We start from the raw sequence: 12,513 nt of genomic DNA, 5'->3' as shown, positions 1-12,513 counted from the left end.
TAAAAGCAGGCATTCGGTCCTTGGCGGCACCAGCTACACGTCAATGGCCGCCGGCCCCCCGTGCTCGCGGACACCGCGTGGGACAGCGCGGGTGGGCACCTGCCACGGTCCTTGCAGAGAAGGGTTGGGCCTTTCCATCCCAGGCCAAGCGAGCACGCTAACTCTCCGCGTCCCTCCAGCCGCGGCTGGGGCGGGGCGGTGCGGCCCCAGGCCCGGGGGGGGGCAGGGGTGCGCTCGGGGCCCTCGCGTCAGGCACGGGTGGAGGTGGAAGGCCGCGCGCCGGCAGGTGGGCCGGGCCGAGGGCGGGGCGCCGTGGGCGGGGCCGGCGGGCGCGCGGCGGGGCGGGGCCTGGGCGGGGGCGGGGCCGGCGGCGCTGTCCGGTGCTGAAGCGGCGGCGGCGCGGGCAGCGCGGGGAGGGAGGAGCGGTGCTCGCCAGAGTCGGTCCCGCCGCCCCCGCCGCGCCGCCATGGACTGAGCGCCGCCCGCCCGGCCGCCGACATGGGGCCGCTGCTCGCGCTCCTGCTGCTGCTGCCGCTGCCGCCGCACACTGCACCCGCGCCCCGCGCCCGGCCGCTTCCGGGGCTCCTCGGTGAGTGGGGGGTGGGGGTCTGGGAGTGGGGGAGGAGGCGCCTGAGGGAGGGGGAAAGGGTGGGGGCTGCTTGGTGAGTCATGGGCGGGGGGAGGGGGCTGCTCGGCGAGTGAGGGGGCGGGGAAGGGGCTTCTCGGCTAGTGGGGGGCAGGGGGAGGGGGCGTGTGGGCGAGTGAAGGGGCGTGGGGAGGGGGCTTGTGGGCGAGTGAGGGCGGGCGGGCGGAGGGGGCTTGTGGGCGAGTGAAGGGGGCGGGGGACGGTCGGCGAGTGAGGGGTTGGGGGGAGGGGGCTTGTCGGCGAGGGCGGGCGGGGGGAGGGGGCTTGGCGAGTGAGGGGCGGGGGAGGGGAGGAGAGGAGAAGGGGGCTTTTTGGTGAGTGGAGGGGGTAGGGGGCTTCTCAGTGAGGGAGGGGAGGGGGTGGGGAGGAGGTTTCTGGACGCGTGGGGGGGTGGGGCGCGGTGAGAGCGCGCTCGCTGCAGCAGCGGGGGGTTTCGCGGGTTCTCGGCCCTGCCCGGGGCGCCTCCCTGTCCTCGCCGCAGCGCCCTGCCTCAGTTTCCTCCCCGGCGCCCCTCCCCGCGAGGACTTCCGCCCGGGTCAGGCCCGGGCGGCCGGGGAAGGGCGCGCCCCGCGCGTGCGTGTGGCCGCGGGGCAGGGTCCCGGGGGCGCGGGACCTGGCCTGGGGCGAATGGAGGGAAGCCGCGCGGCCGACTCCTGCCTGCGTGGTCGGCGCGTGGACTCTGCCACCGACCGCCTCGCCAGCAGACGGACATTTTCCTTCCGCGACTGAGGTGGAAGGAAGCGGGGAGGGAAGCGCTCTCCCCGGGGAGTGAGCCCGGAATCCGCCCCCTTGCAGGTTGACCGTTTTACCCGGGAAGCAGGCAGGGCCCCACGCCAGTCTTTTTGGGGAGGAGATTTACTTTCAAGGCCGCAATTACTAAACATAATGGATTCGAGTAATAGGTGGTGAATAGGTGTTAAAAGTGAGGGCAAATAGCGGTGCTGGGTCGCGGAGAGGGGGCGGACGCTTGGCCTCCTGGGCCGGCCCTGCTGGGCCCCTGTGGTCCCACACAAAGAGCCTGCCAGGAGAGCGCCATCTCCCCAGATTCCGGCTAACGGCAGACCAGTTGCCATGAATTTTTTCCTTGCTTGACTTGTCTCCTCACATGTACTTCTGCCCGGTGGGCAGCGTGGCACAGTTAGAGGGACAGCTGGTGATTTGAAGGGAGGGCCTCGCCCCCTGGGGTGGAGGGGTGTGTCCCACCCCCCCACATTCCGGGGTGCTGAGGGCACCGATCATTTTTGTCGGGGGGCCTGGCCCACTCTGCTAGATCTCCAGGCCCTTGCCCCAAACTAGTGATGAAGGTTGAGCTGTGTGTGCGTCCTCCGGCGTCTCACGTGAGAGCTGTTCGCTCAGTTGGCCTGATGCAGCCCTCCACGTACACACAGGTCAGGGAGAACCAGGCTCAGGTGATGCTCTAGGGAAGGATGGGTGGTTCTTAACTACTCTTTTTTCCATTAGAATTCCCAGTTCTAATCTAATCTAATCACAGAGGAAGGAAGAAGGGACAGGTGGCTGAGGGAGGGAGCAAAGGAAAACCCCAAACTGGAAGGGTATGAAGAGAAGAAAATCGCGGAACTGTCGTGGACAATATTGCCTGACAAAGCAATGGTATTTTGGCTACAGGCAAAGTTGAATCATATTTAAAAAAGGGTGCCTTATTTCTCCTCCGCTTACGACGTACTTCAGTGAGTCTCCTGGATACTGTCTTTGTGTGGGACATTGGGGGTCCAGACATCATTCACACTGTCTCAAGGACTCCAGGTGAATAGGGTTAACCTGCTCCATTCTCCATGTGATTGGAAATCGCCTGGCAGCGTATACAGGTAAAATGTAAGTGTGGTCTTCTCCTTTTGGGACCCAACCTGGAATAGCATGTAGCTTTGTTTACCTGTGTAAGGCCCCTGCATCCTGGTCACTCAGCCTTCTATCCCTAATGCCCTCACCCAGAATGCTGCTGCCATATTACCAGAATTCATATACCCAGTCTTCAGAAAGTGCAGGGGGAACCATAGTCACCTCAGAGGTATATGCTACCATGTTTCTCTTTCTCAGCCATTTGTTTGGTAACGTCACACTAAGTACATTGTTCCAAATAATGATGCAATGCACAGTGAAGGATCACCTGGAGACAGTTTTGGCCCCAGCCATGTCACTTGTACTCTTTTTATTTGTTTAGCTTAGGTTGACGCCTAAAGAATACACACAGTTCAAGGAGATCTGAGTTTTTGCTCCTTGCCAGCATCATAAAACTGTAGGTTAAAATGAGGAGTCTCCATTACACCAGTAAGACCTAAGACCAGGTCTTTCCGTACAGGCTGCCTTGACTTGAGCCAGAGTCCTCTTCAGATTTAGACAGTGAAGGACCTCTTAATGAAAACCAGGGTCAGCAAAAGTACTAAAATCTGAGTTTATTCTCCTTGTTCTGAGCCACATTCTATGACACTACCGTATTTCCACAACAGCTCTTGACAGCATCCGGATGGCAGCAGATGTCTCACCTTTTCCCTTTCTTTAAGGGTACCTTCCCCCCTTAATCACTCTAGCTTCCTGCCTTTGCATCGCCTATGTGTCCATGTCTTTCTGGTGCAAAAAGCTGCTTTATGACACATAGTTTTCCATTATCTTTGACACTATCATCAGAGCTGAACAGAGTGGGAATAATGGCACCCCCATCAATGATATGATTCAACTTTGCTTCTAGTCAAAATACCACTGCTGCATCAGGCAGCCTTGTCCAGGGTAGTTTAGCGATTTCTCTTCATATAGTTCCATCTTTGGGTATTCCTTTGTTCCTTCCCTCTGCCTTTCTCTGTGATTTCAGGACATCCTTTTGTTCAGGTGCCCAGTACTATATAAGTCTGATTTGAATGCCAGGTGTTTGTCTTTAGGCCATTTTTTAGTTAGAGGGAAGCCAGTTTGTGAACCTGCTCGAACAGCCCCACATTTAAGAGCAGTCATATAAAAGACCCTTCTCTAGCTAAAGAAATAAGAATCTCATTTGCCAAAGGACAGAGTCAACCTTTCATGCAAATGTTGCTTGGAGAATCCAAAGTCAAAGCAAGCCAGTGCCTCTAGCTTTGAGATAGGTGTTTCTTTTTCTCCCTTGTTTTTGTCTCCTAATTAGCCCACACATTTTTCATTCACCAGTGAGCCCACTTGGAGCTGAGGAGAGAGCAGCCAAGAGCAGGGGTCAGCTTGCTTTGTGAACTAGACAGCGTGGTTGTTTGTTTTTAAATCAAAGCATCCTTTCCATCACAAAAGCCCGCGTCCATCTTTACTTCTTAGGGTCCATAGCTCTTGATTTTGGTGGGTGTATGGTAATGAGCAGCCTGCTCCTCCCCTAGAGCAAAAACCCTGCTACCTCCTTTCAGGCTGTGAGTCTTTCTTTGCCTGTCCCCTCCCCCTGCTCCGGCTCCTTCAGCGGCTGGTGCTGCTGTGCCCATGCAGAAGGATTGGGGCCCCTGGAAAACCCTGGGCTTCTGTGGAAGGGAGGTGACGGTGGGCTCATCCACGAAACCAGATGCATTGGGTGGAACTGTCGTGCTTCTGTCTCCTGTGTCCAGAGACAGCAGTTAAATGTGTCAGGCTCGGAAGGAATGTGTGGGGAATAAAAGAGGTTTTGAGATGGCTTCCTCTCAGTGCTAAGCTTAGCTGTGCATCTCAGCATCTTGCAGCTCTTCTTTCTAAAAGCCGATCTGTTTTTGCACCTGGTTACCAAGATCATCATCAGTGGTACCCACCAATGTAGGAGGTGTGCTAAATTTTCGGTAGTCGGCTTTCTACTTTGCTCTGTGGTGGTGTTGGGTTGTGCCGTGTGTGCAGGCATTTCTATAGGCCGTAAGATGTGCAGACTTGTTGAGTCCTTGGCTTTCCGTGCAGGAGGGCAACAGCAGTATGGTAAATCTGCAGTTAGGCTGAGACCTGCAGCCAGGATGATCACTCAGGGTGATGTTTTGATGAGCGCTATACCAGTTATTGTGTCTTTTATGTGATGATAATTGCTGCATTCTGAGTTTATTTTGTTGTTCTCCCCCGCCCCCAGGCAGGCAGTATTACCTAATTTGTGAATGCAGTTATTCACCCACTTTTTTATTTTTAAAAGTTAGGAAGAGGAGAAGTTTGAAAGAGGGATGGGGTTAGCTGAGCCGTCCTTATACATGATCTTATTAAGAAAGGTTTTTATTACCATGACCTCTCAGAGCATTACCTTAGAATTTAAAAATTCCTTACGAAAAGGTGTTTGTAACTAAACGTAACTAAATGTGACCCAAACTAAAAATAACCTTTTGGCTTTGGGTGGCATATATTTAAGATATGCCTGGGTATGTGTAAATACTGCTAGTTTAAGGATTCTTTATATGTGGAGAGGCGAAAAACAAAAAACAGGGGCGCCTGGGTGGCTCAGTCGTTAAGCGTCTGCCTTCGGCTCAGGTCGTGGTCCCAGGGTCCTGGGATCGAGCCCCGCATCGGGCTCCCTGCTCCGCGGGAAGCCTGCTTCTCCCTCTCCCACTCCCCCTACTTGTGTTCCCTCTCTCGCTGTGTCTCTCTGTCAAATGAATAAATAAAATCTTAAAAAAAAAACCCTTAAGAAATGGGCAGAAAGAATTTGAATCTAGGTGTATGCCAGTAGATGCAGGCCCAGTGAGGCTCAGTTAACCAAGAACCTGCCTTATCTCTACTGACAAGATGTTCCATTTCCTGAGAAAGCAAACAGCTGAATTCGTAGCAGATAACTCTTTACTCCACATAAAAGCACCCAGCAGCTGTTTCCACATTAGTCTAAATTGACCTTCATGAATGTGGACCCAGCTGGACTTATTTTTTAATCTTGGTTGATAGGGGGACAGAAAACCCAAGAAGCAGAAAATAATCAGTGCACTTTTCTGCTGGCTGGAAACAGTTTGTTGAAGGAAGAAGGAAGTTTTTTCTTTTAATTCGTGCTATCTCCAACAAGTTTGCTACAACCACTGTTTAAATATTTAGGGCAGGAAGTGAGGAGGGGTGTGGTTCCCCTGGAAACACTTATGTTCACATGTTAAGTGACTTTTTTGTTTGTTAGCTGGCTTCTGCACCGATGAGGGGATGACTCACCTGTACGTGTAAGGCACTGAACTTTGGACTAGACGTGCTACTGGGTGAAACGTCAGGGGCCGTCTGTCTTTAAAATGGTCTTTGTGTGTATGATGTGAAGAGATAAGGAAGCTCTTCAGGGTTTTGTCCGTTGTGGATAACAGCGCATCTTATTTCTTTCATTTTCATCTGTTCCCTCAGGCCTATGATTATGGTTCAGAAAATGCAAGGACACTCCTTCTCAGTACATGGGACTAGTAATGGTTTCTGTGAGGGCAGTTGAACGGGCAGGAGGGGAATAGTTATAAAACAGACTGGGGCACGTTCTCTTTTTTAATTAAAAAGGACCCTACGGTGAAATTGAGTTTTTTGTTTTGGTGTATCATTCTAGGTATAGATTCTGATGACAGCTCAGAGAACAGTTCCCTCCCCCCAGCGTTGCCCTGAGCCCCCCCTTCTGTAGTGGCAGCCTACTCTGAGCCCCTGGCAACCTCCGCAACCCTTTACGTGCAGTAACATGTACTCCCAGAAACATCTTGACGGGTGAGCATTTATAAGTTCCGTTTTAGAGATGGAAAGACTGAGGCTTAGGGGTCAGGAGGTACAGTAAGATACTTGGTGCATTGGGTCCTACTCTCTGGCCTCTTCAGAGTTTCCTTTTCTCTCCAGTGGGCGGCCCCAGGCTGAGGCGCAGCGATAGCTCCTTAGGACGCAGAAGGGATCTGTGCGCTCTTAGAACACGGCTCCGTAACTCCACAAGGTGTTACAGGGACAGAGGTGATTTTCAGTTGTCAGATTGCCTTTCCCTAAGGAGCTTCAGAACCACTAGGCTCAATGGGCCTGTCTGAGAGAGAATTTGAAAATGCTCTTTTTTTTTAAAGATTTTATTTATCTATTTGACAGAGAGACACAGCGAGAGAGGGAACACAAGCAGGGGGAGTGGGAGAGGGAGAAGCAGGCTTCCCGCGGAGCAGGGAGCCCGATGCGGGGCTCGATCCCAGGACCCCGGGACCACGACCTGAGCCGAAGGCAGACGCCCAACGACTGAGCCACCCAGGCGCCCCTGAAAATGCTCTTTGGTCTGAGGTGGGGGGCGGGTGTTGATTTTCTGACTTGGGTTTTGTTCTGGGTGTCATTCAATTATCTGGGTAGCCTCTCAGTGAATCTTGATGTTTGGAAATGGATAACGTGTTTTTGGACACTTTTAGCCTTCCCTCATGGCAGGAATGCAAGTGCCACCACAGAGTTCACGGCTTAATGTGTTCATAAACACTATTCAGAATGCTTCTGTGCTTCCGTCAGGTTTTTTAAATGTGGTGACACAAACATCAAAGAAGCTAGCTCTCATTTCAGACCTGCTACAAGTAAAAGCCTACTTCAGAGTAAGGGATGAAGGAGGGATGATTCTCTTAAGAAAATTTTAAGAGTAGATTCCATCCAAGCTTGACATTTAGAGTGGCAAACAAGCAAAAGGGATGGCTCATTTTAGTCTTTCATTATTTTCTGAGGCATCTGGTAGAGCAAAGAATGAAACTTTCCCTCACATGACATGGGCATTCTGTGTCACTGTGTGTTCTGAAGGCCCATTCTGGCTTCTGATGCAATGTCCTACATACAGTACAAAAGATGCTTGGAAATGGTTTGTTTGGTGGAAGGAATTTTCAGGAGAAGAGCTGACCTGATTCCCAAAGGGAAAAGGACTTAATTAATTAATTAAAAGATTTTATTTGTTTGAGAGAGAGAGAGAGAGACCAAGAGAGACCGAGAGAGCACAAGCATGAGCAGGTGGGGGGGGGGCAGAGGCAGAGGGAGAAGCAGACTCCTTGCGGAGCAGGGAGCCCGATGCGGGGCTGATCCCAGGACCCTGGGACCATGACCTGAGCCGAAGGCAGACGCCCAACGACTCAGCCACCCAGCGCCCCAGGAAGAGGACTTTATATTAATGGTGCAAGTCAGTTCTTATTCCAACAGTGAAATATAGTCACCTTGTAAATGGACAGAGCAGCCAATAAAACTGGCCATGGGAGGCTGATGCTTTTTCCATTTGGGGCCATGGCTTTAATCCAGTTCAAAGCAGTAATTAACCTGTGGTAGGGCTTGAAGCCAATTCAGCGATTTGTATATTCTCTGAAATAGCTGGTATTTTAATGGCGGCCGACGAGGCCTACTAGCGAGAGCTTATTTCTCAGTGGTGGGCTGGGAATGGGAAACTGGGTGAGGAAGCAGCTTGGGCCACCATCTGTCCATCCACCTTCTCACCTCAAGGCACGTTCCGTCCTGCAAAGGCACATCTGCTTTTGTCAAAATATACTTCAGGACTTCTTGAATCTCTTTCTCTGCTTTTGCCTGAAAAGAGGTCTAGGTTAAGGTCACTAGTCTTCCATCTGATTTAAGTGTTGTATGAGCAGTGCAGTGATGTGATTATAAGCCCATGTGGGAAATACCAGGGTCCGTCCCAAGGGATAGGTGTCCATCCTTGGTGACCAAGTCTTCCCATGTTCTCTGTCTGCTTCACCAGCATGTTTTCGTCCTTGATTCCATGAAATAATAAACACGGAAAGAAACAGATACTATAGGTGATTCCTGGAAACATGGTGGGGAATGACTGGATATGGGTCCAGGACAGAAATTAAATGACAAAACAGTGTTTCCATGCAGCATATGTTGACAGACTGAGAGATTGCCTTATCTTTCCAATCTGGTAACCTTTACAGTTTGCACTCTAATATACTCGTATTAGAAGTCAAGGGGGAAAAAAATCAAGGGAAATGAAAGGACTTCACCTGTAATTTCTCTGAATTTATACCACGAGCAAAGTACCAAACTCTTCATGTTTTTGAGAGGATTATATGAGGTGGTGGAGAGTCCTTGGTAATGGCAGTCCTAGCTGTTACTCTTCCTGGAAGCTCCATTTTTTTTCCAGTTAATGTTGGAGTTTGGTGGCCAGACAGGGTGGAATATTGTTATTGTTGAAAATACTAGTTCTTTGGTGAGTCCAAGTCTCAGCTGAATTGACTACTGAGGTTTTTTTAAAGCATTACCAGTACATTTTATTTTTTAATTTAATTTTATTTTTTTTAAAGATTTTATTTATTTATTTGAGAGAGAGAGAGAATGAGAGAGAAAGCACATGAGATGGGGGGAGGGTGAGAGGGAGAAGCAGACTCCCCGCGGAGCAGGGAGCCCGATGCGGGACTCGATCCCGGGACTCCAGGATCATGACCTGAGCCGAAGGCAGTCGCCCAACCGACTGAGCCACCCAGGCGCCCACATTTTATTTTTTTAAAAAGATTTATTATTTTATTTTAGAGAGTGTGTGTGTGTATGCACATGGGACGTGGGGCAGGCAAGAGGGAGAGGGAGAGGGAGAGGGAGAGAATCTCAGGCAGAACCGCCCCCCCCCGAACTTGGGGCTTGATCTCAAGGCCCTGAATCATGACCTGAGCTGAAATCAAGAGTTGGACACTTAACCGACTGAGCTACCCAGGTGCCCCACCATTACATTTTAAGTAGTAGTATCATTTATGTTTTTTGGTAATGTTTATCAAACTTAAAAAAATAGTTATATGCAGTGAGGATGCAGACTTAATTATGTTGTAATGAGAATGACTAATGGTTATAGTATCATCTGGAATTTATTTCACATCATCCCTTCAAAGAGGTTAAAGCCCTTGAATAAAAGAAATTGGGCTTAAAAAATAGTTATATACATTTCTTACATGTTTGAGTGGAAAGTATAAGAAAAAGTACCTACTCTTCAGGTACACTAAACATTTTCTTTTAGAATATTATGTGATATTTGATAAATGCAAAAATCAGAGCACTTTTTTAGAGTATTTGACATGTCTAGGTTGCACTGTTCTTAGGTGCCTAGATTTTTGTCTTGTCACCGAGGCATGAAAAATATCTGCTGATAGAGACCAAAGGACTCACACACTCTGATAAAAGCATTGAGGGTCACCCACAGCATTGACTGAACTAGGGTCCCACAGATTTGGGCTGTGCTCACCTGCCTTCTATAGCCTAATACAAAGACAGCACCCCGCTCTGAGGGCGTGACACAGAAAGCATCCTCTGCACCCTGAGGCCTCTGTTTGAGCAGAGTGAGGGCTGAGCAGGGAAAACATTCTCTAACTGGGCTCCCAGGTCCACCACTTCCTGTGCCATTTACCTGAGGACCTGAGGGTGGAGAGCATGCATCAGCAAAGACTGAGGTGGCCATGATGGTAGCGTCAGAGTGGGTAACGGCCTCCAGGAGGTCTGACCTCATTAGCATCTCTCTCTGTGGGCCCTGGGCTCGGACTTTCTGATTTGGGGCTCAGGGTGTGTGGGCCTGACAGGACCAGGTTCCCCTCTGCGGGGAGGGGGCCCTGACCTCTACATCCTGCCTTATTGGTGTCCAGCAGTCACTGTAGTTTGTCCCTTTTGCTTGTCGGTGCGCTTCTGTGGGCCACTCTCCTGCTCTCCCAAAGCTTGGTCACTCTGTGGTCTGTTGCCTGCCTCTGAGCTGCAGTTGGAGGGGTGATCCTTGTGGGCTCAGTGTTTGGCTGGCCTGAGGGAATGGCAGGGAAAGAAGCAGTGTGGGTGCCCAGCAAGTTGACCTGCTTGGGGCTGTGTCATTTCCTCAGGGAGGATCTGTGGCCTCTGGGTGTATACGCCTTATTCTGTTGTTTGCTCCCGGTGGTTTACCTGTCTCTTCCCAGCAGCCTCTCTCAGAGAAAAGACCAGGACAGCCTCTCCCTTTGCTCTTCCGGTGTTTGTGAGGTTCCCTGGGTTCTGCAGGCCCCTGGACTGTTTGTGGGGTGGTGGGGAGGGTTAGGAGCTGAGCCCTGTGTGCCTTCCACCTTGCCCTGACTCTGTCTCTGTCTTGACCACCAGCTTTTACGCTCATGTGTCAGGTCGTGCACTTGTGCTTTGTTACTGTTGGTGAACTTCTGTAGTGTGTGACCTGTGTGACCACTGACCCCCAGAAATAACCTGGCAGAAATATCGGTGGGATGAGATAAGCAGAGGTTCAGTGGGAGGCTGTGTAGGGGGCGGACAGGGGAGGTGGGCACCCTCACTTGAAGCCCTTGTGCTGTGGGAGGGGCATGCTCTGGGGCTTCCCCAGCAAGAACCCCCACGTTCTGAGCTCCTAGTATCTGTTAACCTCTATTTCTATTCTTGTGGCCTGGAATATGCTTTATTTTTTATTTTTTTCTTTTTTAATGAGAGAGAGAGAGAGAGAGAGAGCCAGAGAGCAGAGCAGGAATGAGAGGGAGAAGCAGCCTCCTCAATGAGCAGGGAGCCCGATGCGGGGCTCGATCCCGGGACCCTGGGATCACGATCTGAGCCGGAGGCAGACGCTTAACCATCTGAGCCACCCAGGTGCCCCTGGAATATGCTTTAAAAAAAGGCTTTGTAACAGAGTTGAGTTGGAATAGAGAACTGTGATGTCAGAAGCAAAACTGTGCAGAGACTCTCATTTCTTGCTGAGCCAGGTTTGGGCTGAAATGCCTCTTCTCGCAGGAGCCTGGCAGGGTGCTTGGGCAAAATGGCCCCGTGCCCAGGCTGTGCCCAGCCTGCTGGTTACTCCACGTGTTCACTGAGCATGTCTCCTTGTGAGTGACCACACCAGGCCCTGGGTCTCCTGTTTGCTTTCGTTTTGTTTGCGGCAAGAAGCAAGTCCTTGAAGACGGCATATTAAGTGTGGTTGTTCAAAACCCAGAGAATACTCTTTTACCTGAATTTTTAATTGCTGGGAGCCTAAGCTTTTTGACCATTGAATAAAGAAACCTTTTAAGTTTTTTTAAGCTTTATTTATTTTAGAGAGAGAGCACGCGAGAGTGCATGCATGAGCATGAGGAGCAGAGGGAGAGAGAATCTTCAGCAGATTTTGCCCTGAGTATAGAGCCCGATACGGGGTTCAATCTCACAACCTCAAGATCACGGCCTGAGCCTTAACCGAGTCAGGGTGCCACCCACACAACCCAAGAAACCTTTTAAAATGGAAAAATTTTTTTTCAGAATAAACATTAGATTTTTAGTTTAGTCCCCTAAGAAGCGAGATCTACTTATTTTCTCATTTCTATGACGCTTTCTTTCTTTTTTTTTAAAGATTTTATTTATTTGAGAGAGAGAATGAGAGAGAGAGCACATGAGAGGGGGGAGGGGCAGAGGGAGAAGCAGACTCCCCGCTGAGCAGGGAGCCCGATGTGGGACTCGATCCCGGGACTCCAGGATCATGACCTGAGCCAAAGGCAGTCACTTAACCAACTGAGCCACCCAGGCGCCCCTCTATGACACTTTCTAAACATTGTCTCTTCCTCACATGTAGTGAACTTAGACTTTAATTTACTGTTGTCACAGAGGATGGGGTTGCATACGTGCAGATCAAGTAACTAGAAATGTGTAAATTGCATTGCTGGTTGCTGAAAACCATCTTATGGAACTCACATATGGAAAGCAAATGTCGAGGACAATGGACCAAGGCAGTATCAAAAGGAACAGTCTGGGAGTGAATAATTACTAGTAAAAAACATGAGAAGTTTATAAGGGACAAAAAGAGTACCGAATGTTAGCAATGAAATTAGATTTTGCTTGCTTATATGTATTTTGTGTCTTTGGGAAGTAAGATGTAGTTCTGAAAGAACATCTTGATTTAGTGCTATTCTGAGAAGATAAAAATGTGCAATCAAGCTGAAAATTTGGATATTTATATAGATATGCCTGTTCTTATTTTGCAAAGGTTTTGAGGGATTGAAATATAGATGTTAAACCCACTTTAGGACAGTATCAGTACATTAATGAAGAAG

The 12,513-nt window shown here is 50.2% G+C and overlaps 1 protein-coding gene across 1 annotated transcript in view; it reads left to right on the top strand.

The window, feature by feature from the left end:
- Positions 1–453: 453 nt before the first annotated feature.
- PTPRN2 (protein tyrosine phosphatase receptor type N2) overlaps positions 454–12,513 on the top strand; it is an 812,882-nt gene continuing 800,822 nt past the window's right edge. Inside the window, exon 1 of the mRNA XM_088018277.1 lies at positions 454–589. Within this exon, the coding sequence (XP_087874403.1) occupies positions 499–589 (91 nt within the window). The 5' untranslated portion in view covers positions 454–498. The remainder of the gene's footprint in view (positions 590–12,513) is intronic.

The sequence above is a fragment of the Eumetopias jubatus genome, unplaced genomic scaffold (genome assembly GCF_037043125.1).
Source record: "Eumetopias jubatus isolate StellerSeaLion01/CBP00866 unplaced genomic scaffold, mEumJub1_p1.0 scaffold_14, whole genome shotgun sequence".
Classification (NCBI taxonomy): domain Eukaryota; kingdom Metazoa; phylum Chordata; class Mammalia; order Carnivora; family Otariidae; genus Eumetopias; species Eumetopias jubatus.
The sequence above is the reverse complement of the archived record's forward strand: the minus strand, read 5'-3'. Positions and strand labels throughout refer to the sequence as shown.